General features: G+C 41.4%; 1 protein-coding gene across 1 annotated transcript in view; it reads right to left on the bottom strand.

Moving 5' to 3' along the window:
- The window catches only part of PTPRT (protein tyrosine phosphatase receptor type T), a 143,008-nt gene that overhangs the window by 22,277 nt on the left and 95,057 nt on the right, over positions 1 to 25,674 (bottom strand). Inside the window, 7 exon segments of the mRNA XM_015881395.1 lie at positions 991 to 1,088; positions 2,403 to 2,439; positions 3,367 to 3,443; positions 9,710 to 9,797; positions 15,566 to 15,753; positions 23,640 to 23,684; positions 23,885 to 23,962. Coding sequence (XP_015736881.1) covers positions 991 to 1,088; positions 2,403 to 2,439; positions 3,367 to 3,443; positions 9,710 to 9,797; positions 15,566 to 15,753; positions 23,640 to 23,684; positions 23,885 to 23,962 — 611 coding nt within the window.

Raw genomic sequence — 25,674 nt, 5'->3', positions numbered from 1 at the left:
TGGTTGGGTTTTTTGTTTGTTTGTTTTTTACACAGAGGAGTTTATTTCAAACTGAAGTGTCAGTAGAAGTTAGAATAGAATAAATAACAATAAATGAACAGAACCAGGCAGCATTCAAACATGAGATCTAAAGGAAATCAAACACAAAGCATTTGAATTACTAGCAGCTGTGAATAATCTATTGCTTAAACGTTTCTTTTAGTACAAAGGGAACTGGAAGGTGACAAACAGAAGGAGAATGTTTTTAAAGTGCTGGTTTCTGGCTGAGAATCTCTCTAAACCAAAGACTACCAGGAGCAGGGAGAACGTGCCAGGGGAAGCACAACCCAAATGTGCCTCCTTCTTATTACCTAAAGCTGGTCTGTGCCCTTTGAGTCACTCACATTTGTCCCCACTGTGTGCTTCAGCAATAGCCCTGTGCTAACACTAACTCGTGGTTAGCTGAGTCCAAGAGAGCAAAGCTATGCATGATGAACAGGCCGGTGCTGCTAGGTGGCCCCAAGATCCATAAGTGCACGGGCTCACACCACAACAGAATAGTGATAATCTGAAATGAGCAGCAACTTTCAGCTTTGAAGTACCATTTAAAGATCTCTTTTGATCAGTTCAAACACCAGTTGCACGTCCTCGTGCCTCCAGTTTTTTGTGGGTAGAGAATTACTCAAATTACACAGATAAAGAATAATTATTACAGAAGTACATTTTTCCCTCTGTACTGAAAAAGGAGACAGCTCCTCAGCTAGCATAAATTTGTATAACTCTGCTAAAGCATGACTTACAGCAGGAACAAGATCCTTATTAGTCTGGAAGGGAAGCAGCTAAGTATTACAAAATCTAGCATTTTAGAGGAAAAAAATCCTGAGTGGATGAATTCCTTTCTTTACTCCAGTAAGCAAAAAAAATGTCACTTGCTGAGCATTGTGCAGCATCAACACTGCGCTACACCCAGCAATGGTTTGTTTATCTGTGCTAGGAAAATGGTCCCCTTACCCTGCCCACTTCCACCAAGTTGGTGACCATGACAACGCTTGCAGAGTTTTCTTGCCAAATCATTCTCCAGAAATCCTTCACTGTCTCTTGCATCGGCCCTGGGGCATGAGAAAAGACAAAAAGACATCTTCAGAGAGTGCATCGAATGCCAACAACCCGTTCCAGTCGTTCCCTTGCCTTGTGCTGTTCTCATAGGATCCTAGTCTCCCTTTCAGAGCATCTTTCTGTGACTCAGGGCTATAGACACTGAACAGCCTGGAGCTCTCTGGTGCATCAGACACCTCACCTTCCTTGCAGTAGGTATCTGGGATTCCAGCATGCCAGAAACAGAGGTAATGGCTGCATTGTAAACAGCAGAGACGGTAGTTCAAGCAGGAAATAACGTACAAGCAAAGGGATATGGATGAACTCCATAGTCACTCTGCAGTTAAGGCAGTATTGAGATTTGTACCAGATGCAACACCGCAATTCCTAATAGTTTATTAATTATGAAGGAGAAAGCATTCAGAAATTAGTCCTTTTTTGAGTGTCTCTAGAAGGAAAAATACCGGGCTCCAACAGCTGAACAGCCAGCATTCACAAAAGAGGATTTATCTCACTTTCTCTCTTCTACCCTGTCGATGAAATCCTTCAGGCACTCTGCCCAAACTGTATCCTCCATGTTCTTTGCCATGATGCATTCTCCGTACCCTTACAGACCCAGATACCAATTTAACTCTGTTATGTTTCTTTACTCCTTCAATAGGGACAAATGTGAAAAAGTCATAAAGTGGAATTTAAGAATAGGGTTATTTATGTGAATGCCACATTTCCAAAGGAGGAAGGAATGCACTGAAGTGAGAATGAATAATTGTAGGGAAACTGGTCATGGCCAAAGAGTTTGCCTAGTGATGCAGGATAGCAGCAATCCAATGCAATGAACTGCAGTTAGGGGGCTCATCATCTAACATGCTCAGCATTCGATTGCGTTGCTGAGGTTTTGGCTTCTTTCTGCCCCTAAAGGCACAGGAAACTAATTTACAGAAGGTGGTGTTCAAATGCAATTTGCTACCAGTTCCCACTAACAAAAATTCATCAGTCACAGGCATATTCATAGTGCCTTCCCACGGAAATTTCACTTCAGCAGGTAAACTCAAGCTCCATAGAGTCCCTTTTAGTCATATCTTCATATTTCATGCACAAAGGGCACATTATAGATTGTTCTGCCACCTCTATGTCTACTCTTATAATTTAGATTCTTTTGTTTGAGCACCTGTAAGAGCTTGGAACATCCTATCTCCTTCCCTTTTGCTCCCCTAAACCAAGTTTTCAGACATTCCCAACACAGAAGATGTCACCCTATCAATAAACCTTTCAGCAATCTAAAACAGCAGTGACTTTACAAATATTTAGACATACAAGAATGAACTTGCCTTGAGTTGCAATGTAATGACGAGGCCGGTGGTACCCCTGCAAAAAAAGACAAATAGGTGATGGCCTGAGGTCACAGTTAAACAAAGCACAGCAACATGCATTTTCACCTTCCAGGCAGCAAGAACTGCTCTGCACCAACACTGGTTATTGAACGCCTGAAGATAAGCAACAAGGTTGCCCTGTTAGATTTTCAGTGATGGTATCTCACTCAGGTCAAATAATTTAATTAAAAACCCCACAATGTCAGGATTTCATGACAGCAAGGAGATAACAGGAATGGAGCAGTTTCCACTATTCCTTCCAAGGAACAGAAGTGCCATGCCTGACCCATAGGCAGCTCTGGAAACCACCATGGGAAAAGCTGAATCTTTGTGCTTGAAAAACAACAAAGGTGGTGTGAGTTTTCCCCTGCATGATAACACTGAATGCCAGTGGTATGTGACTTTATTAAGTGCCTGTTTCAGTTTCTTCCATTAGAGATACTCTTCTGAACAGCGCCATGTTCCTAAGCACGAGGAGATGCATACAAGAAGTGCACATCACATAACATTCTGTTTGTGCAAGGAAGGCAGCTTTTTAAGTTATTTTACAATGCTTTAAAAAATGTCAAGCTACTCACACCTTGTGCACTGTGACTCTGCACACAGTCAGTAAGAGTCAGATATCTGCTAATGTTTTTGTGAGGGGCTGATACTGATTTCCACATACATCATGCATTTACCCCACATTCCACTTGTGTTTGTGGAGCTGTCAGACATAGGAAATCTCCATCTGTCTAGACTGGTCAGAAAGAAGAGACTGGAGACCAAGAACCTTCTCCCTGTCACAACATGAAGTCTGCGTAACGTTCATCTGTCACTCGCATCAGACCAGCAGTCTGTCCCTACGTAACATGCACCACAAACTGGTGAGCAGATTGTCAGCAGCAGGGTTTGTCACATTGGGAACGTCCGTGAGCCTTACGTCTATGTAATTGGCGTTGATGTAGTCAGAGTGAGGGTCCCCATCCAGCAGCTGCAATCTCACTCTTGAATGATCATCTGAAAGAAGGAAAGAGAAAAGTGACAGTAACGATAAAGAGGACTTTGTCAGTGCTTTATTTTATCTGCCAATTCCTGCAAGGGAGTAACTGAATCCTTACAGTAAAAACAAAACAAAACAAAGAACTGTAAGAATAACGAAACTATTCCAGTTCCTATATGCCCTTTCTTTTGTCTGTAAGATCTTTAGGTTAGTACTCGTTCAATCTCAGTGCTCATTAAGTTCACTGCCATCACTATAATTTGTTACTGAGCTTTTGAAAAGACCAGAGACACCGCTTGGTTTGGGGGGTCTTTGCAGGAGGTATTTCCATTCCAAAAGCCATCTCAGCTCTGGGATGTAACAGCCCCCCTGGCTTCCTCAGGCCCATGGAAACTTGAGGCAAGCGCTAACATAATAACAGGATAAATATATATATATAATAACAGGATAAAAATAAATAGGCCACAACAGCGGAATGGAAGACTAAAGGAGAATAAAATGACAAACGAAATCCTACAACTAACAAGTGGGGTTAAATCCAAAGTACAGGAAGAAAATAGTGAGGGAAATCAGAGCTCTTTTATACAACCCACAGAACCCACTGCAGCAAAAACAAAGTGTTCGTGTTTTTGAGGACGTTCAAAGTTACTTCAGATAAGGCAACAAAATAACAGATATCAATCTCTTCCTCTCCCACTATGCTCTGGAGCTCAGATAAAGAAAGGAACTACCCCAGCGGGCAGATTATGTCATAATTTTCCACCAAGAGAATATTTTGATCTTCCTCTGGAACAGCTGGTGCTGAGCTCTGTCAAAGCAGATACTGAGCGAGCTGGGCGTTGATCTGATCGAGGCTGGCAGTCCCAGTGCTGGCATGTAATTAATTGCAGAGCTGTTATCTGAAGACCAGTTGCTTGGGAAAGGCAGCCAGGTTACGGAGGTCACAGCCAGGCGTGCTGGGCTCATTTCTAAAGGGTTTCTTTTTAATGAAGCAGAATACAGATTCCATTAAGTTTATTTCCTCCCCGCTAGCTATGCAGACAGTAGCTCCCAGGCAGTAAAGCATTAACGGCTAGAAACCCTTTGCAAAATATGAGCCTAAGCATGACTTACATTCAATTAAAAAGAATCATCACAATAAAACAAAAACACGAGGTGGAATTCTGCAGTAACTCAGTCAAAAAGGTTTTAGCCATGCCTTAATTACACACAGCAACAGAGACAGATGTATATACAGCTCTGAAAACTGAGATTTCGATGTATATTGAATATCCATTAGCTCATGTAAAACAATGACTCGATACTTCGTTCATTGTTTGGGTGAGATTTTCACGCCCACAAACTATAGCTGCACTGTTGTATTTCTCAAATGCCATATTTGCATTCAGAAAATGGTTATGCTGGTGAATCCATCAAAAGCTCTGCTACAACATGCATTAATAAATACAAACTGTAAATGCAGGAGGTATCTTTCCCAAAGTGCTGATGTTGCTCCCAGCTCTCCACAATTACCGGTGCTCAAGGCAAGCACACTAGGAGTTGCAGTAAATCATGTGGTTAGACAGACAACAGAAGAATTTATACTTAGAGCAATTCACACAGACAGACAACAGGCTGATTAAGGTGGACATCTCGATGAAATACACCAAGTCTCCTGTAGCCAATTTCACACTTGCAATTCAAGGCAGGAAACTAAGCTAGTTAAGAAGCGAGCAGAACAAAAGCAAAGCAAAGAAATCCCTGGAGCTAATGGCTCTGAGGGGAACACTTACTAATCCTCCTTGTGATGCCATAGTATGATGATGCTATGAAAGTCTTGGTTCATTGCAATAATATAACTGAAAAGTTGTGAGACCAAAAATGACCCTGATGACAGAAAAGAATCTCAAGTTGCCTTTTTAAAGTGGGATGTCGATGCTTTCTACATACAGTGTGTGGCTCAAGAGTGCTGCACAGCCATTGAGGAAGAACCCACCTCTCCTCATGTAACTGAACCAAGCTCACAGATCGCATTTCAGCTCTATGAGCCACTCCTTAGTTAGAAACTTAGAAATAAAGATGGGTGTCTCCTTAAGGGAACTGCCTGAGAGAGATCTGAGAAGGACTGCGGAATAAATCTGTGCCTCTAGGACAGATATGGTTAAATGACGGGTGCTCTGTAGCTAAGAAAGTGTTTCTTTTGTTTACTTGAACCAAATATGGTTATTCTTACTGTAAATAATAGGAAAGCGATTAATACTTGTGGGTGAATGTGTAGCAGAAAAACTGTATATGTGTATTAATGAAGCCTTAATGGCTTAATAAGTTCATAAGTTTAGGAGGCCATTCTGAATCAAAACTCTTGGGTCTTGTGCTTATTCTTTCAACTGATAGACTTCAAATGGCTTTTTAAAGAAAGGCAAGTATCCTCACTTCTCCCAGTGACCAGAACAAGTCCCTTATTCCAATTCCCACTGGACTAAACCAGCTAAAGAGACAACATATTTGGCACACAGACATCACCCAACTCTTCTGCACATTCAACAGACATCACACAATCCCTGTGTGCCACAAATGCTTTACAGAAATCTTCAGGGCTAAGGAAAAAAATGGAAGCAGTTTTACAAGCGTAGACATGAGCTTAGTTCTCCAGTTGCCTACAATTGGAAGGCAAGTTAGCAGAAGTCTGCATGAAGAGTACTTGGAAAATTGGTCTTCAAACAGATTTCAAGAGTGACAGGAGTTTCGTTGAAAAGCATCATGCTCCCATTTTTAGCACAAAAAAAACCCACCACGTTATCATTTCATACTTCTGTCAAAATCCCCATTAGTGATCATTTGAAATATCATTGCAATTTTTCTATGCATCATTTTGACACCAGTGCTGGATTAATCTCATGCAACTTTTGCCATCTAAATATTATGCAGCGAGTCTAAATTGATTGTCAAGGTATTCCACTGAGTTGATGGAGAAATACAGGTATCTTTGGCAATAAATCAACACAGTTCTGGTAAGAAAGGATGAACTGACCACTCAAGGTGCACTGTCCTCTAATCCTACCCCCAGCAGCCCCAGATACCTTGAGAACAGGGCAACAATGGAGAGAGCTGCGAGCTCTCTTAATCTTTCCCTGATATCTGTCTGTTCCACCAGACAATTCTCACTAATTTGCAGTCTTCCAGCCCAAAGCATATGGCAGTCAGAGCAGGAAGAAAATGAAGCAAGTTCCAATATTGCCTTTGTCACCAACTCGATATGTTTTAGTGGTCCACCACAGGATGCTAATACCAGAGAAGATGGTAAAGCTACACTGCAGATGGGAGAATCATCTGAAGCAGTGCTGGTCAAAGTGTCCCTGCAAGTACTAAACACCTCCTGTAAAAACATGCCCCAAAGAGGGGGAAAAAAAAAAAGAAGGGAAAAAGATGGTGCTGTCCTATAAGTTAAAGCAAAACACAATCTTCTGTCTCTATCCCTCAGCTCTCACCTAAGAGTTTTACTCCAAATTTGGATAATACATGGAGAGATGGAATAGAAGCAAAGATCCCACACAGCTTTAGGATGTTTTCTCTTCTATGCAATGGGATCAGCTCAACTTATAAGTGCAGCATCTCTCCCTTAACCATCGCATGCTGATACACTTCCAAAGCATCAATATCTAAACACTAAATCAAACTTAAATCATTCCTATAAGTGCACCCATTACCTACCTCTGCCCATTAAGCTGGTCTGCAAAGACTGGTTTGCAGATGTAAGAGCAGCAGCAGATATTGGGGCTGGAAGCAAAATTTAGGTTTTCACACAGAGGCAAAGTATTAATAAAGTACTGGGAAAGAGGTGAGCAGAGTAAAAAGGTCCTGCGAGTGTACTATTACATGGGAGGCTGGGAAGACAACCTGCTGTGAATTCCTGAGCAACACCACATGTTGCAAGAGCTGATAAGCTCATATTTTAGCAAAAGTCTCTGAAGCAGTTAAAGAAGTTAGATCATAACCTGGCTTTTCAATTCACTCTCCAAACAGCATGCAATACGTTGTTCCAGGACTGATGAAATTGCAACTGTGATTAAACAAATAAGGTTAATTGCCATCTGTAGCATTTGACCAAATACACTGGTAAGAGCAATCAGTGCACACTGGGTTTTACCAGCAATTGTAGGTCTAGCACAACAAATCAGCTAAGGATGTCGTCGTGTTCTGCTTCCTCTCCTCTGCTCAGGCTTTTGCACAGTTTGTACCCACAGAGCACAATTCATTTTCATGATCTGCCTGGAGGGAACTGCTCTCCTGCTATTTTCAGTTCTGCTGTCATTTCTCCTTTCTGAATCCTGCCATTGCCTTTACTCAGGACAGCAGCCCAACATCACCCATCAGTAGGTTCTGATGAGACTTAACCAGAGACATCACTGATAATTTCCCACCGTTTTGACAAAATATCTAATGAATCATATACCCTTTCCTCAGGCATCCTCTCTTCCTTCTTCCCAGCATTTTATAAGTGAAGCAAATACTTCAATCCATTTTACTTCATCACTCTTCATGGCACATTAGTAAATCTAGAAATTACTTTCTCCTTCTCCATGTCTTTAAGTGAGGAAAATCCATCCAGTCTTGTTACTTACCTACAAATCTTCAGCATCCCTCTGTGCTTTCACTATTTTTGTGTTTCTTACCTATGTCTTTCCATTACCTCAACAACCTTCTGACTTTTTCTCCCACAGCCCTCAAATCTGAGCTTTGAATGGTGCCTCTCACACAGCCTTGCCTTTCTTCACCTCCACCTTGACATCAGGTCAACTGCTTCTTCAAAACCCTCCAAAGAAATATTTTCTTTCACGTTATCTTACTCACAACATACTATGGCACTTCCACCTTCAAAAACCAACGTGCGGTTGTTACAGCTAGATGATTCATTTCTCAGACTAATTTGATCTAAGCTAATTGTCTAGACAGGCAAATTGAACCTCTGTCTGGAAGTATCTTTCTTTGCCACTAGCAACACAGGAAGCTTACAGCAAGGCTGAGCTTTTAGACAGCTGAAGATAAGGGAGATGATTCTCACGCTAACTACAATGTTTCTCCATATGGAGAAACAAAGACTGTTGGAACCCGCGTCCACCTCACGACCTATGCAGAAAGCCAGGAGCAGAATCAGGATTAGATTAGGGCTCAGAATCCTTTCATTTTCATTTCCAGACTTCATTACCTTTACCATGAGGTCCCTTAGCTGTTCTGTGCCACTTCCCCTACACCATTACATGAATCGCTTCTTTTAAGTCTTTAAAAGAAAGAGAGGAAAGATAACCTGTGTGAGAGACACTTCTTTGTGACCAAGATTTTTTCCACTTTAATAAAGTCTGCTTGTTCTACAGAAAGCATACATTTAACCTGAGAAAAAGTACGCTACTAAGCGTATCACTCCATGCAACCTAGTTTTGCTTTACAGCATTCCATACACTTAACCAGTCACATAAATGTATGGTGCATCTATTTACATTCTTACTCCTTGTTCTGATTGCCCCAGACGTGGCTTCCCTAATTTGATACTGCTCAGCAGCCCTTAAATAGGATGATTTATTATATCTCTCCTCATACCTCCCAGACATTGTAGGGAATAATGAAACACTGGGGAAAGCTGCCTGGAGAGCTTTCGGAAAGCTTAACTTTGGAGATCTTTAGAAAAAAAAAAATCACTAAAATCAGACAAAAAATGAGAGGTAGAGCTGTATTTTAGATGGAAACAAAATAGACCTAAGTGGGTTTATGGAGGCCTCCCCTACCCTGTAGTTCTACAATATATTATTATCTCTACAACACCAACTACAATTTGATGAATTAAATACAACTAAGAGTTTTTAGTGTATTCTCAGCTGCCTCACTGTGATTAGCAGAAGCTAAGCTTGTCCTACTCATAAACCAGCTGCTCTGCTGGTTACTGACCGCTGTTCCACATCTCCTTTCACAATCCTGCTTGTGACACTGAAAGATCTGAGTTATATAACAAAAAAAACCATGAATAGAAAATGGGCAAAATCACCTACTGTGAAAATCTGGAAAGAGGATTTTGTCCTTAATTTGAATAAATAGATTTAAAAAAAAAAAAAAAAAAAAGCACTAAAAGGGCAAAAGAAAAAATATAAACAAAAAAATATCCTAGAATTAAGCATAGCGCATAACAAGACTGAATTACTGAATGCTCAGCACTGTAAACCAGCTTTGAGTGAGGTTTTCAAGCACACCCCATTTCCATAAGATGCTTATGGAATCATACAGGAAGCTCGGTGTAATGTGACTTAACACCTACAGGAGATTATGTTTCCATATCTATTCTTATTGCGATTTTCGTCTTCCTTGGCTGTATCCCAGGATGCCGTCTGCCCCTCGGGTAGTGCCTGCAAAACAAACAAGTGGAGGGTTTATAAAAACCTGGACAATGCCTGCAGGTGGGTTATGATGGCAACAGAGGGCAAAAATAAGGATACTGCATAATTCAGTACTCAACCATGCAAACAGCTGTTCTCGAGGAAAGGGCACATTTACTAACAAAGAAAACAGAGCTTGGTGCAGACCACGTGCATCCCTTGGCTTCTGCTGGCTGCTAATGCAGATCTAAAGGGATGAGGAGACTTGGTTTCTGGCTGCACAGTCACAGGTTAAGCTCATTTCTCCTGTAGAACAGGGGAGATTTCACATATATATTATATTATACGAAAGCTTCCAAAGGAGGGCTGTAGAGGGGAAGGGTCTGAGGGCTTCAGTGTGTGTGAGGAGCAGCTGAGGTTGCTGTGCTTGTTGGACCCAGAGCAGAGCAGGCTGAGGGGAGGCCTCATGGTGGCTGCAGCTCTTCATAGGGAGCAGAGGGCAGTGCTCTCAGCCATAGGGTTTGGGTTAGGTGGTGCTGTGTGGAACCAGGGGTGGTGATTCAAGAGAGGACAGTCTGCTATTCTGTGCACAGCTAAGCAAGCCCAGATGGTGGAAACAAAGGGCTCAGGCTTTCAGCTGAGCACATACAGTGGTTTCAGCTATTTCTTTATTGGTGACGGGGTGATGTAACACAAATCACTTGCTGATTTTCTCTGAGGAAAAAATAACAAGCTCAGAGTTTTAGATAACATCTATAGAAAACAGGCAAAAGAAGGTAAAACATACCAACCATGAAAATAAATGGTCTGCTTCTCCAGGTTTGCTCTTTTGATGGATGCAAAGGAAACCAGCAGCAGGCAGTGCTGCTTTACCATATAGCTTGAACATAAGCAAACAAGCTGCTTTCCCTTCAACGCATGTCAAGTAAGGATTGTAAAGTCATAAAGGTAGAGCTGGAAAGTGGCAGCTGTGATGGTGTCTGGCTGGAGGTCGGCCCTGCTCTCCTTGGGAGATGGCCTGAGCTGTCCATGAGGGACGGTCTCTCTAGGGACAGAAAGCCACAACCTGCACATGGCTGGTGGCAGCTGGAACCATCCCAGCTTTGGGTTGTGCTGAATGCAAAGGTGAGGAAAAAAACAGCTTTGCTGTGTTTTCTTGGCCTTCTCCAAGATCTACGCCCTGATGTGAGCCTGTATTACTAAAATCAACCGCAACATTACAAGCTGTACCATTCATAATCCCAAGGGAATTATGGAGTTTTTATACTGCACTCATTGGGGAATCATATCTGCCTTGGCTAGCAGCGGGTAGTTTGACAACTGGAAAATGAATTTACATTCATCTTCACAAGCCATCCAGGTCTATTACAGTTCCTGAATGCAATAGCAGAGAGACACAATTATTAGGATCTACAACACTGGCATTACAAATAAATTTAATAAGAGCAACCCTCTTGCAGACCAAATTGTTGTGAATTTCCCCCAGAGGGGTTCCAGGACAGAAAATGTCAGGCACTGCAGCACTGCCACGAGCCTGCTGACAAAAGACAGGGACAGCAAGTTCCTATTCAAAAGCCCAGGAGAAAGAGTAATAAACTCTGTAATTGGCGAGGGCTTTGATCACACATATATTTCCTTTACAGACAGCTGTTTCCAAATAGAAGCTCATCTCCTGAGTACAAAAAAAACCCCACAACCTCACAAGAACACCAAACCCACCACACTCAACAACAAAAAAATCTCTGAGTAAAAGAAAAGAGGTAAGGACAGTTCATTTTTGTCTTTAAAGATGAAGGGAAAGGTGCCTTATTTTTCTACTAATATCAAAACACGGCAGATTGACCAGAAAATGGCAATGGTCATTAGGCATCTAATCACAGCCATCTGAAAAGGAAAAAGTACAATAAATCCTTCCCCATCACTTCACCTGGAGAAGTCTATCTTGGCTAAAGAATGCACTTTCAGTTCCAAAAAGCCCTTTCCAACTAAGGCCATCCTTTCAAGTGATTTGTTGAAATTCCCCACTGAAATTCCAGATTTCATATTTGCTTTACACAGCCTCCAAAGATGGAAGAACCTGCCATTTTTCACCTCAATCAAAACCAAAGAAATCTCTGCTTTTCATGAAACTATCTCTGAAGAGACGAAGGGCAGTTCTGCTTGGTGAGGAACACAAACCACCTCTGCAGAAAGCAGACCCACACCTCTTCTATACAACCAGCTGTACAAACTGGATTAACTGTGCATACAATTCTGCCACGAGATCACTGACAGTGTAGCACCGAGAATCAAAACTGCATTAGAAATACAAAAGCAAAAACATCAGTTACGATCCACTCGTATCCAGAAAAAGAGCTGCATTCCTAATGGGTTTAGTGCAGTGGATTGCACAGAGTACTTCATAAATACGCTCTCAAAAGGAACACTTCTGCTTCTCACTGTACTATGAATAAGGGCAGACCAGAACGGACCTCTCAGGTATCAGAACTGGACCCATATGTGGTATTTCTGCAGGAAACGTGCTGGATTCTTTGTTCAATTTTGTTCAACTACCAAATTTTGGTGTTCAAAAATCTGGGCTTAATTTTTAAGCTTTCCTTTCTTTTCTTCTTTTAGAGAAGAGCAGTAAAAATGCAGACTGAAATACCTTCTCTGCAGTAGAATTCATAATGATGCTTTTTAAACTAAATTGATCTAATTTTTACCTGAAATGACAGGGCCGGATCTCTAAAAGTCAGCTTCATCTCAACCAACATTTCCAAGCACCTCAACTTGGATACATAACCAAAGAGCTCATGATCAGGCGAGGCTTAGAGCAAGTCAATATAAATCTCCGACTGAGGCATTTAATTAGTTTGCAGTTTGTTTTTCATTTAGAAGTATGAAAACCCAAATCCTTCATTTGCACTGATGTACCCCAATGATGCAGCAGTGCTGCTCAGGGCAATGCTATCAATTAAAAGCCTCGCTGCCCATCCCACAGCCTCCCCCTGCAGCCGCAGTATCAACAGAGATGGCAAAGCTCTTCCCACTACTCTGCTGTGACCCAGGGTTAAAACTGCTTTGGCTGAAAACAAACAGGGAAAAAAAACCCACAACAACAAACCAGCAATGGAAAAGAAATAATTCAGCCAGTTCAGCTTCCCATTTAGTACACAGCGAGGCCAAACAAAACCTTAAGCCAGTGTAATCCATGGACAGTGTATCTAATAGCAATCCTGCTGACATTTTGTAGTGCTGAACTGCAGGGTCTGGTCTTTTGACCGGATAGAGGCATTGTGGGCAGGTAGAAATGAATGGGTTAAAATCCAGAGGTGACTGTAATCCGTTGGAAACCAGCAATGCTACGACACCTGAGGAAGGAGCCACAGAATCCAAAATAAGCAAGCAGTCTTGGTAATGCACATGAGAAATATGCTTTAGTGACACCCTAAATCATATTTGAAATTTGGATACTTAAGCTTATTACCTCTGCAGACAGTAATTGGAGCTTGCAATACAGTTAGGGACCAGCCTAGCAGCTCACAACAAATCAGGGTTGATATGCTCTGAGAAAGGAACAGGCGACAGTTAAACAAGTCCTGTTTAAATGTTTATGGCCGTGCCTAATCCCACATAGTGCCATCTACATCCAGTGTCAGTGATGGATCGATCTCTCGTGGCCCACACGTTTTACTGCCAACCACAAGGAGCAGACACTTTGGCCTGAGGTGCAGCAGGCAGACAGAAATAACGCACATAACTGCAAGTGCTGACAGGTTCCCACGTTCACACTCAGTTACCAGCCAATTCACACGAGAAATTCCACCACTTACACCATCACATCGTGGCCGCTTCCTCAGTGTGGAGTTAGATGTAAGATGCAAGCACTTGAAAATCTTCCTTTCAAGATGTCATCAGTGAAACATGTGCCCTAGTGCTCTGCAGGTGAAGGAGCATCAAACAAAAGCCCGAATGCAACTCCCTGATTTCTCAGCAGAAATGGGAATGCACATAAATGATTGTCACATATGACTGATACGTTCTGCTCAAAGTGATTGTTCATGAGAGTACAATTATTTGGTAATGTGGCACTAAACAGGCTCCCATGTATGCTATCAATCTGCAAAGTAGGTAGAAAAGCAGCTTCTTAGAGGAAAAAACATACACACGGATGACATTGATTATTAGTGTGCAAAAACAGATTTTAAGAGACCAAGATAAATTCTCAGGCCTTTTCTTTTTCAGAGCTTCCCAATAATTTTGCAGTGTGTTTTGCAAGGCAGCTCATCCAGCCAACTTAAAACTAGTCTTCCTACCTCCCAGAAGTTACAACCCTTCAGCATCCTCCCTGCAATCTGCAGAATTGCTGTTGGAGGCTGAGAGCATCTTGGAGCTGTGCTCTGAAAACCAAATTCATCCAACTAAAAGGGCTGCCACTTAGGGCAACGGCCTCTGATTGCAGGGTAGGACAGTACAAGTGATTTAAGAGCTTATGGCATTCTCCAGGCCACTTCTTGTGAAGGAAGGAATTATGCAAATGTAGATAGTGTCATCGTCATTGCATACGTCTTTAGATAGCACTTTCTGGGAAAGGCACAACTTGTGGAGCTGAAAGTTGCATTGACATTTTTCATGCTAATGTGTTATTTTGATAACTACCAATGCCAGTGCCAGAAAATCACATATATGCCAGCACCTGTTTTCTTCCTGAACATCGAGAACTAGATTAGAGGGCATCTGTAATTGTGCTAAATGTAGTTCTGGGTACTGCTCACAGAAGTGCAGGCCAAGGGAGGCTAAGTAAATCTCCCAAGAGAATTACCACCCTTTTTCAATATTTAACCAAGATCTCCGAATTAATACTTTAATTAGTGCCCTTGATTGTGGTGCATGAGTGCACAGCCCTTGTTAACATACAGTTACCAGAAATATCTGTCATGACAATCTTTGATGCCATCTGATTACAAAAAGTATTCCCTGGTGACAACCAGGAAAGCATTATTTGCAATTACAGCAAACCCCAGCATCAGTGATACAAACCCTATGGACTCTCACTTGCAGGGTGGAGAAGTGAGCTGCTTTCATTAAGTAACTTACTTTTCACAGCTGTTAAGTTATTTTTAAGTAGTTTTAATGCCACTATGCATATTAATTACTTATTGCCTTCCCACCAGCTTACCACATTCATTATAATTATCGCTTGCTACAGCAAAGTCTCACATATGTTTGATGTTATTTCCCCATTTTCTCCTTCTTCTCTAAATGTATAATTGTCTTCCAACCCCTCCCCAGTGCTGTTGTTCCTGTAGTTTGCATTGCATTTCTGGCCACTCCAGCTTTGTGGCAGGGGAGTGGAGGGGCTGCTTTCATACTGGCACCTCACTGCTCTCCTCTCTTTTAAGCAGCAAGAAAAGATCACTTAAATGTACTCTGAGACAAAGATATGAGTATACAGAAAAACTCCATTTAAACTACACGAGGTTGCTACCTTTGCCTTTACAGTTCCACACACGGGGATCATTAAGCTGTGATTTAATTTGATCAATTGCTCCAGAATATTTAGGAGTTCCAAAATACAAAAAACCTTTTTCTTCTTACAATGTAGTAAATACATTTTCTCTGGACCACAGAGCCACCAAAGACTGCTAGCATTCTAAATCCTAGTCTTATTAACAGAAATAAGATGGAGGAAGTAAACAACTAAGAGAGTAAGTGAATTAAGGAAAAGGAGCTCTGCACACAGTTAACCTTCCATCCCAAGCATCTTTGTGACTGCCACTTCTCTACCGATTCACACAAGTGAAGGCTCCGCTCACCTCATACTCCTCTTTAAATCCATAGCCCTCTGCACGCTTCATCTGGGTGATGTGCTGCAGCAAGTCAGCTACACGGATGGCTGGCTGGAACTGCCCCCGTGGGTAGGACATTTCCACTGGCTCGCAGCTCCGGTACGGGTGGGTCTGGATAGTCAAGGTTGGCTGGGTCATCTCTCCATGGCTACTGTCTGTATTGAAGACAGGAAGGCAAAACAAGCTTTCACTTATCTGTGACTGCCATTCTCATTCCTGCTCCATTTGTTTCTTCACCACCCCATTGGCCGGTGCAGGCAAAAGAAAGTAAAGAAATCAGTAAGAAATACACAGCGCCAACTGCTGCTGACTCCCATTCAACTATTTTTTGTGTCAAAGAGACAAACCCAGAGGTGGGAATGGAATGAACAGCCCATCAGGCATGAGGGTGCAGCACATACAGTGAAACAGCAAACGTAGTGTGAGCTCTGCATAATGATCCCACTGGCATTACATACCTTCCTTCACAAACCTGCAAGGAACAGGACCATAAGATACACACAGATGAGGGAGATATTCAAGCAAGATTTGGGGCGTACAGAATGAGATGAGTGAAAAGGGCCCAAGTTAACAGCAAACAAACCATCAGCATTTCAGAATAGCCACACAGGAGGTTAGAGGCCAATTAAAACGCTCTGCAGATTCAAGCCTAAAATATATTCCAAACTGCAAAACCATAAGGTTAGGCAGAAAGAAGTACAGAAACAATTAGCTTGCATGCAAAATCCTAACATTTAGATATGTATTCTTAATAGATATAGTTCTTTCTGAAAGAAATATTTTAAAAACCTCTATCACCACAGAGTTGGAATTGCAATCTCTTATATCCTCTAGCAAAACTCCAAAGACAGCAAATCTTCCTGTTGAACTGACATAAACTTAAGTAACCATAGCAAAGACTACCAAAATGTTTATTCTTAACAGGAGAAACTCAGATTAGATGAACAGTTTAGGGGTTTATCTATCACAATTCTTTCTTATGGTTACAGATATCTAAGATCACAGACTCCAGGTTGATTGAGGTTGGAGGCACTCTGGGTCCCTTTGGTCCCACTCTGCCCCAGCAGGGCCACCCAGCACTGCTGCCCAGCACCACATCCCATTGACTTTTGGGGATCTCCAAGGACACCCAACACCTCTCTGGTCCCTGTGCCAGAGTTCCAGCACCCACACTGCACAGCAGTGTTTCCTGATGGGTTTTGGGTTCCTTAGTACATACAGGCCTTAACAGCCTGCATGGATTCTTCCTGATCTTCCCCCAAAAGTTAACGAACTGAAAATATACCCTTCTTCCATTGCTCAAAAGAAAATGAAGAAAAAAAGAAAGGAACAAATTGAAGATTGCACACACCAGGCTCATTTCATACAGAACACAGACTGAGAAAGAGCCCAAACACTATTCCTTGTCAGCAATAGTACAGTCATGTTTTAGGAGGGATAAAAAGTAAATGAATCAAGTTGCAATTTCAGGGTGATTTCTGAGAGACAGAAATATGGCCAGAGTTACTGTAAACATTGCTATCCTTGAGAAACCACTGCAAAGTCTTGCTCATAAGCAGTCGGGATCCCTGCTCTGTCCCTCATTCCAAAACTGGGCAGGAGCAGACAGATTAGGGCATTAGATTCAGCAAACGACAAAACAATGACATGACAAAACTTGACAAATTATGTTCTAGCTGGTTAACTGTTATACTGGAGGTAAGTTATCAAGACAGGCATATGCTCTGTTCTGGAGGACTATGAGGAGAAAGGAATGACTGCAGTGGATGCACTGCCATGGGGCAAATTATCTCTACAACACATAGATACAGATGATATACATATAGAACATTAGATATACATACAGATACAGATATAGATAGATGAGTCTGATGCTTGAATTATCAGAGATGCTGAACATGTCCTGCTGCTTTTAAAATAAATGGCCATCACATCGATCATTCGCTCTGAAGATGAGGCTACTGGATTTAAAGACTTCTCAAGCCAAGATTCTCATAAACAGTCACATTCCTTGGACAGCCCAAGATTTACAGACCTATGGCTCCAGTAAAACAACCTTCACATACAAAACATGAATAAATTTGGGACTTAAGGAAGAGTAACATCCAAAGCATTTATATAATCATCCCTAATGCTCCGACTAATGATAGTGTGAGAACTCCGAACAGAGGGAATTTCAAGGCTTATTAATTCCCCTGGTTGGATTCGCTTTCCCAGCGCATCTTTTCCTCCCCTGTTCCCTATTAACCTCCTGTAATGGGGAGAAGAAGATTTTTATCGTGGACCATTTCCGACAGACGTACTATGCTTAATTTTCCATCATTAGGTTTAATACAAACCCAATTTCACAAATGGCTTCTCTAAAGAACCTACAAGTAGTGCCACATTTTTATCAGCCCCAATTAAAAGACATTACTACATCTCTATTCAAGAGGGAGACTTAAAATGTACATGCGGTACTAGTGCTAATAGTCAGGGCACATGCAGAGCCCAGCCTATTTGTAAAGCAGAGCTCAGATTAACTCCTTTGCAGGATATCACTGATTTCTCACTTTTTCAAGTTCCTTAATTCTGGTATTTTTGGGTCTCTACTCTCAGTAGTATCCAAGTGAGAGGTGAAAACAGTCCTCTGTCCAGAACAACTTCCTTCAAACTAGACTGGAAATACATGAAGCCCAGCAGCAAAGAGTCTGATTCCAGCCTTTAAGTTTATGGTGACAGCTGTGCTTCTGGTCTCTTTGGTCAGACAGAAATACAGACTCTACTGACAATGGAAGCAGCTCTTGCAGCACCACCTCTCACCCAGCCAAGTCTTTCTCCTAAAAAAAACACTGCATGTCACACAATCTGAGTTATCCTGCTCTCAACCTGAGAGCACACAGAGCTGACACAGGGAACATCACCTCCATTGGATTTCTGTGACAAACACATCCCAGGTGGCACTGCCCAATAGAAAACCACAGCCTGAGATCTGCACCAGCTTGGGAGGGCTGCCAGTTCTTTCCACAAGCATCTTATTCGGGGCAAGGAAGAGATCAGAGGAGCTCTTATGGAGATAAATTGCTACGTATGAGGCGAGCCTAGTGTTCATATGTTCTGCTAATAAAGCCCAATTCCAGAAACATATTGTTCCTTCCTGGTGTAATCACACCACAAGTTGGAACCTAAGCATGGTTAATGAGGCGCTCAGGCAAGGCACTGCCCCTTCTTTCAAGATGTGCAGTTCACAACAATTGTGGGAAATCTGGAATGCAGGAGGGGAAGCAGCAGCAAATCCATCTCTCACTGGGACAGTCAACCAAGGAGGCTTCAAACAGTTGCTTTTCTTTTGCTTTTTCTGCATTGCCTTTCTGCTGGTTGCAGCAATAGAAGGTACCTGTGCCTTCTGGTTACTGAATAAGGCAACAGGACCACCAGCCCCTCAACCACCCCACATTGTGCTCAATACTGCTGCACAAATGGCAAGTCACAGAAATTTACCATAGTCCATCCTGTCTGCCCCCATTTCAAACCACCCCCACCCTGTTTTCTCTGAGTGGGGATGACACTGAAGCTGGTGCTTCTGGAGCACTTGTGCCTTTCCTGAGTTTTCAATGAGATGAGGAGATGAATTAAAAGAATTCTTTCGAAAGACACATGAAATAATTCACAGAAACTAGTAAATACTCAGACTATGAATCAGGCTTCTAGTATTATATTTCATATGCCCTCCTTATTTCTAGTCATACATTCTCATTTTCTTGGTAAGAACACAAACCACCACGTCTGACTTCATGCCAAAAACAGACTAGTGTCAAAAAATAATCCAAATCTGAAGATTTCAAGAGATGGTGATTCATCCTGACCCCAAAAGTTGTGCCAATGGTTAATTACCCTTGCTGTCTAAACACTTCTTAATTGCAATTTAATTTTGTTAAACTTCAGTTTCCAGACACTGAATCTTATTATACCCCCTGTTAGATTAAGGAGCCCTCTGAGTATTTGAAATTTTGACCTACGCAGGCACTGATCAAATCAATTCTCCAATTTCTCTTTGATAAGGTAAATCAACTGAGCTCTTCTGAAGCCTCATTTGGGCTGAGCATTCAGGACCCCAGTTCCTTCCTACAGCCATCTCCAATTTTCCAAAGTCCTTTTTGTGCAGCCATAAACAAAACAGATATTCTGTGTGCTGCTGGAAACCCACTGTTCGTAATAGGCTCTTTTCTAATACTAGCAGCTGCAACAGCAAAATATTTTGTCACCTCACTTGTTAGCCCTCGTTAGCACAATGTGCTTTGTCCCCATGCTAAGACACCCGTTGCCAATGTAGATATTTTGATTTCCGGAAGCTGGCACTTTCATTATCAGTCAAATAGTTCATGGAATGCCCTGAAATGTTGTGGAAAATGGGAAATCAGCAGCTCACTGGCTCACACATAACTTGCTTGATTGTGGAGCTCTTCAGGCATCTCAGTGTATCTATTTGGGAGTGGAAATGCAGATAATCAAATTTAGCAATGTCAACTACACTTTTAATATTCCCAAGTTCTCCCTGCCTATGAGACGGTACTTCTGTGACTCTCTGCTTTGCTGGAGAAGTAATCATAAACTTGAAGTTAACTGTGAGGTCCTACTCTGCCAAGAGAAACACAGAGGAGCACCACGTGCTGAGAAAAGCCCACGCAGAGGCCAAGGAGGTGACATCTTTCCCCATTTGGTGGGTAACCCTGAGGGCAAGATAATATTGCTCACCTGCTGCAACAATACCTTCTATTATAGACTTTTGTTGCTTCCCAGACAACTAAAATAAATGTCTCCCTCCAAAGAAAAAAATCATACATTTTTTTTTCTATAGATGTCGATGAGGTGAAGAGCAGCTGAGAAACTGAGAGCCCCAGCCTATAAACAGCTGTGTGCAGCCCCATGCAACCTCTGCTCCTGGGAGAGGGCCTGCCTACCCAGGGCAGCTTTTGGGATGGAAACTTCAGATTATGTTACAGAAGTTATCTTGTTCTACAAACAAAAGGCTTTGGTAGTCTGCAAGACAGACATCTAGACACGTACAGTGATGCTGCCTTCAGATTAGAAAACTAACTTACGCCTCAAGCAACTGAAAGCAATGTTGCTCCGATGTGAGCCTTGAATACCCAGAGTTAATCTCAAAAGTTTTGCTTTAATATCCTTAGGAAAAAATAAATAATATTTTGAGCTGTGTTTGTGATGGATTTTATTACATGTAGGCTCAGTGTCTCTGCTAGAGCAAGGGTTGCCAATTGTTTGACGTCTTCCAAGGCTGACTACAGGATGGCTAATAACTCTTCTCCTTTCACTAGAGATAAATAAGGTGGCACCTGGTAAAATTAATTTGCTTTTTGAGTGCAACAAGGCTTGATTATATGGTAAATATCCAGCTATAATATGCTACATACAATATAATCAGTGGTATAGCAAAGCAAAGTCAAAACATCATTTGCCTAATGATATCAACTAAGCTATAAAAGGCAAGTTCCTTAACAAAAAGCCTTCTGAGATCAGTTTTGACAGAGCAGAGCATACATTGTTCATTTCAAAGGCTATACAGAAGCCATACGGCTGAATAAATCATTTTCTCTAGGTTTAAAGAGATTTTTTTAAGGATATCTTGGTAAATACTTCATAAAGCGCATTTTAAACTTAATAAAACTACTGAACACAATTATTTTTTTCCATCAGCACACAGGAAAAGCCTGCTATAAATGTAGGAAAAAGCTGCTTTGGTGATTTGGGCTAAAAACTGGGAGTACTGGATACACACATCACTGTGCAGCTCTTCTGATGTGGGGATTTTGCCAAACCTATGTGAAAAGAGGCAGACCTGCCTGCATAACAGAGCAACTCTGTAGCTGAAGAGCTACTGGCAATGGATGCAAGGGAAAGGTGTGCTGGCTCTCCTAGGAGCCTGCACTGATATCACTTGCTGAATGACTTTGACTGCCATGCACATCTTCTCCACAAACAACCCGTAATGTGGTACCATCTCCCCTTCAGACTTCAGTTACACAACATGAACCTTACTGAAATACTAAAAACAGGGAAACAGACTCCTTTACTTGCTAGTATTAAATATTCTCTTCCCCAGCAAAGGTGCTTGTGAAGGCCATTAAGTCTTGGAATCAACATCTCTAAGTTAAATTACAGAGCTAAAAACATGCATTACATAAGAAAAGTAAGTCAAGCACAACAACAAAACAATCCCCTGTATCTATCAAGAAATCATGTCACAGTCGAGCTCAGGGAGTCATCTAGCATGGCAGATATACAACATTTATTAGCAGAAGGCATAACAGATGGGAACAAATAGCACTGAAGCACAGGTGGTGCCAGAGTCAGATATTGGTGGTGAGATGACTGATGCCCTTTTTGAGATCTTTTTCTTTCCCAGGAATTAATAAACATCAAAAATCAAACTTATTTTGCTCATACAGCATCACCCAATGTCTGGTCAATCTGACTAAGCTCAGAACGTCAGGCTTTCCATTTGTCTACAGCTCAAAAGATAGAAGTTTCTCTGGTGCTAGGAGCTGTTTTGCAGCACCTGTGGCTGCTCAGTGCAGGTGCAACTTAGGGCTGAGCAGTCTGTAAATCAGGTCTCAAAATGCTCTGTGTTCTTCTGTGTAAGACAAGGATATCAGTCCTTACTCAGCTTAGAGATAATGGTTAGTAGATGCTCAGTTTTAAAGAGTTTTGCATATGTATAGTTTTGAATACATAAGGACAAGACTACGTTAATTCCCAACTTTGTTTTTTATTTTTCCTCTCTAAATGTGGGGTTTTAAAAGCTTTCAGAGCTTTTTTTTTTTCCTGGCTTTTTCTTTGTCCTGTGAGAGGCACAGGTTGGCCCTATTACTCCTTGAGCTTCAGTGTCAGAACTGTGCAGCTTGTTCTCTGGACACAGGGGTAGTAACACCTCCCTCAGATTTGGGTCCCCATTTTCACAGGTGCTGAGCATCGTTGAGAGCAGTTTGACCTCTTCTGGGCACTGTTTCTAAAGCACAGTGAAAAGATAAATCCACCTCCTGACTTTCCTGTTGGCAACGAGTCTCTGGGAAACAAAGAGAAACCTTCTGGAAAGGAAGACTCCTTCTCCATCACATCAAAAAAGGGCTTATTCGTCACCATCAGGCACGTTGATATACAGCAGGATAAATGTATGTATTGTGGCAGTCCCTGCAAGCCCCTCTGGCTGTTAGTCTGCAAGCCAAGGCACTTAAGTGCTTGGTTGTAATTTCTTCCTGGTCTAACTATAGGCCTTCAGTGTGCCCAGAGTAATGTTTAAAGCAGACATGGTAGATTACTGTGTCTGGAACTGAACATTTACTGTAGATAATCCAAAATGACAGGTTTCATAAATACCACTGGTTAGATTCTGATCAACTACATATCATCTTCCTGATTCATAGCAGAGGAATTGCCTTCTTCAAATTCCACACGCAGGCAGCATCCTCCAGGGAGAGCCCGAAGTTGTAGGCTGTTATTACTCACTTTCAAGGGTATACCTCCAGTAAGTTTCTGAATAACTTCTTTTTATCAGCTTACAGTTCCTGTCAATTTTGTTCTCTCTGTTAACTTACTGTACTAACATACTTTTAAAGACCCAAAAGCGAGGGGCTGCACACACCGCAGCACACAACCATCTCCCTCTAAAGTTACCAGCAGCCACAGCACAGCCTTCATCTCTCAGCAGCTGCTTTTTCATTACCATGTCACATATATACCAGACTGCTGCAACATTTAGCATTTAACTCTTAGCAAAGCTAAACGTGGTGGGCCCAATTCCCAAACCTACCCTCTGATTTCCATATACATCCGTATATGTTGAGCTGTCTTTTCCTCAACAAATCAATACAATCAATTAATAGTGATAATAGAGCATGAATGAAACCAAAGACTTTGCAATTAACATAGTACATGATCACAGGATTAATCATGATTTTGAAGCCCAGCCACATAACAGCATTAATAGGTTATTTGCAAGATGCAATGAGCATGATTTCTCTCCAATGAAGTAAGTGCACCATACCTGTCTTACCTAACAGCGTGGTCGATGGAACTGTGTCTGATGATACTTTGAGATGGAATTCCGTTCACCCACACGACACAGGTCATTGCAAATCAACAGAAGATCAGTAGGGAAAAGAAAAAGAGTTACAAAAAATGAAAAACAAGGTTAGCTTCATCTCATAGTCAGCAGATTCAGTCTATAGGTCAGATTGGGAAATGCACAAAAGAAGATTTAGAAAAGAAAGAAAAGTCTGGCACTAGTACCTGAGTAGTAGGAATTCAACAGAGATTTGCTCTGAAGGGTTTTGCTTTGGACAGAAAATGAACAAGGAGAGGGTGATGCTAGGTAGGAAAGACATAAGGAAAAGACTTTAGACATATATTAAGAGAGAGAAAGAACAGGGAGAATGTTCCTCAAAGAACACAGTAATATGGGATATACAAGGCTTATCAGAATGAATTATATTTTTCATCTCAACATGCATATTACATTTATTACAATGTCATCGTGATGGATTTTCTTTAATATAAGCAGTCCAGACCCCAAATATGCTATTATAGTTACTGTAAATCAGTGTGTTCCTAACATATAGGACTATATTCTACAAACCTCTTTTTTCTTTAAACCAAAGGAACATCTAAGCAAAAGATACTTGAAAACAACAACCAAAATACAAACTATAGCGAGTAAGATGCATTATTAACAGTAAAATAGCCTGCTAAGCACAATGTACCACAAAAATACACAAGCAGGGTAGCAATTTTTTTGTTAAAACCATACAAAATAAGAAGGGAATTGTTCTTCAATGCAGAACACTTAATAGCAAATCCTATAATCTTTTCCCCTGTGAGATGGGTTCTTTTAGCAGGACACACATCCCTACTTTCTCCCATTTAAAGCGTTAGCTTTCTCTGGAACAAATCCACAAATAACTCCCATATTGATCAAATATTAATGGAAAGGAGGCAGGGCTCCACATCTTCACAGCAGAATCTTTGCTTACTAGCAAATGTACGAGATTGGTTTATATCCACAATAGCACACATGTACATGCTTACGAGAATCCATCATTTCTGAATGTATATTCTTTTGTTATCATTCTGCATTCACTCTTAAGACTTACAGACATTTATCTCCTCCTCAAAATGTTGGGAAACAAGCTAATACAAATCTCAGTACATCAGAAAGATGACAATAGATAAACACAGGAAAAAGAATTCCATAATCCAGTAGAAGTAGATAAAAGTCAGTATACATCAAAGTAATTTCAGAAGCAATTTTTGTAGCTCTAGAAAAAAAAAAACAACAAAAAAAAACACCACTCATAAATTTCAAGTTCTTCTGTGGAGTGAATGAAAGAAGGCACTATCCTACGGAGTTTCATAAAGTCTTCAGAATTACCTCCTAAGCAGTTTATAATCAACTTATAATGAACCTGCTCCAGTTTTGCATTCTTCTGCTACATTTTCAGACTTTGACCATTTGAAAACACATTAAGATAATGCAATTTCTCATAGCTTAGTCTGCCTTAATGCATCTCTCATGAGGGACCTCTTCCACCTTCTTCCTTGTTATTTAGCCTAAATAAGACCTTCTCTGTATCACACTTGGCATGTGGCCACTTTTACAGTGTAAGATAAGCACTATCAAGAATACTTTGTTTGGCCAGAGTCACACTGTAAGTCCTCCAATTTCCTGAAATTTGGGAGTACAAAAGTGCATTGGGCCAAAGGTTTTCCAGGAATTGCCAACTATAAATTACTTGACCATCTACAAGTAGACACATCACTTCCATCGGTGAATCTGATTATGAATGTCACCAACAAGGGTTTCTGAAATGAACCATATGTGTGAGATAGGGAGGTGAATTCAGACTTTCAGAGAGCTCACTCTCAAAGTCAGCCAGGTGGCTGTTGTAGGAGAGATGCACGCACAGTTCTGTGTACCCAACAGCACCAGTGTGTGCAAGTCACAGACACACCTCCAGAGAGGACTTCACATCAAAGACACGAACTTGATTTCCAATTCTCTATACACAGGATATATGTCTCAC

The sequence above is a fragment of the Coturnix japonica genome, chromosome 20 (genome assembly GCF_001577835.2).
Source record: "Coturnix japonica isolate 7356 chromosome 20, Coturnix japonica 2.1, whole genome shotgun sequence".
NCBI classification, from domain to species: Eukaryota; Metazoa; Chordata; class Aves; order Galliformes; family Phasianidae; genus Coturnix; species Coturnix japonica.
This window is presented reverse-complemented; position numbering and strand designations above follow the sequence as displayed.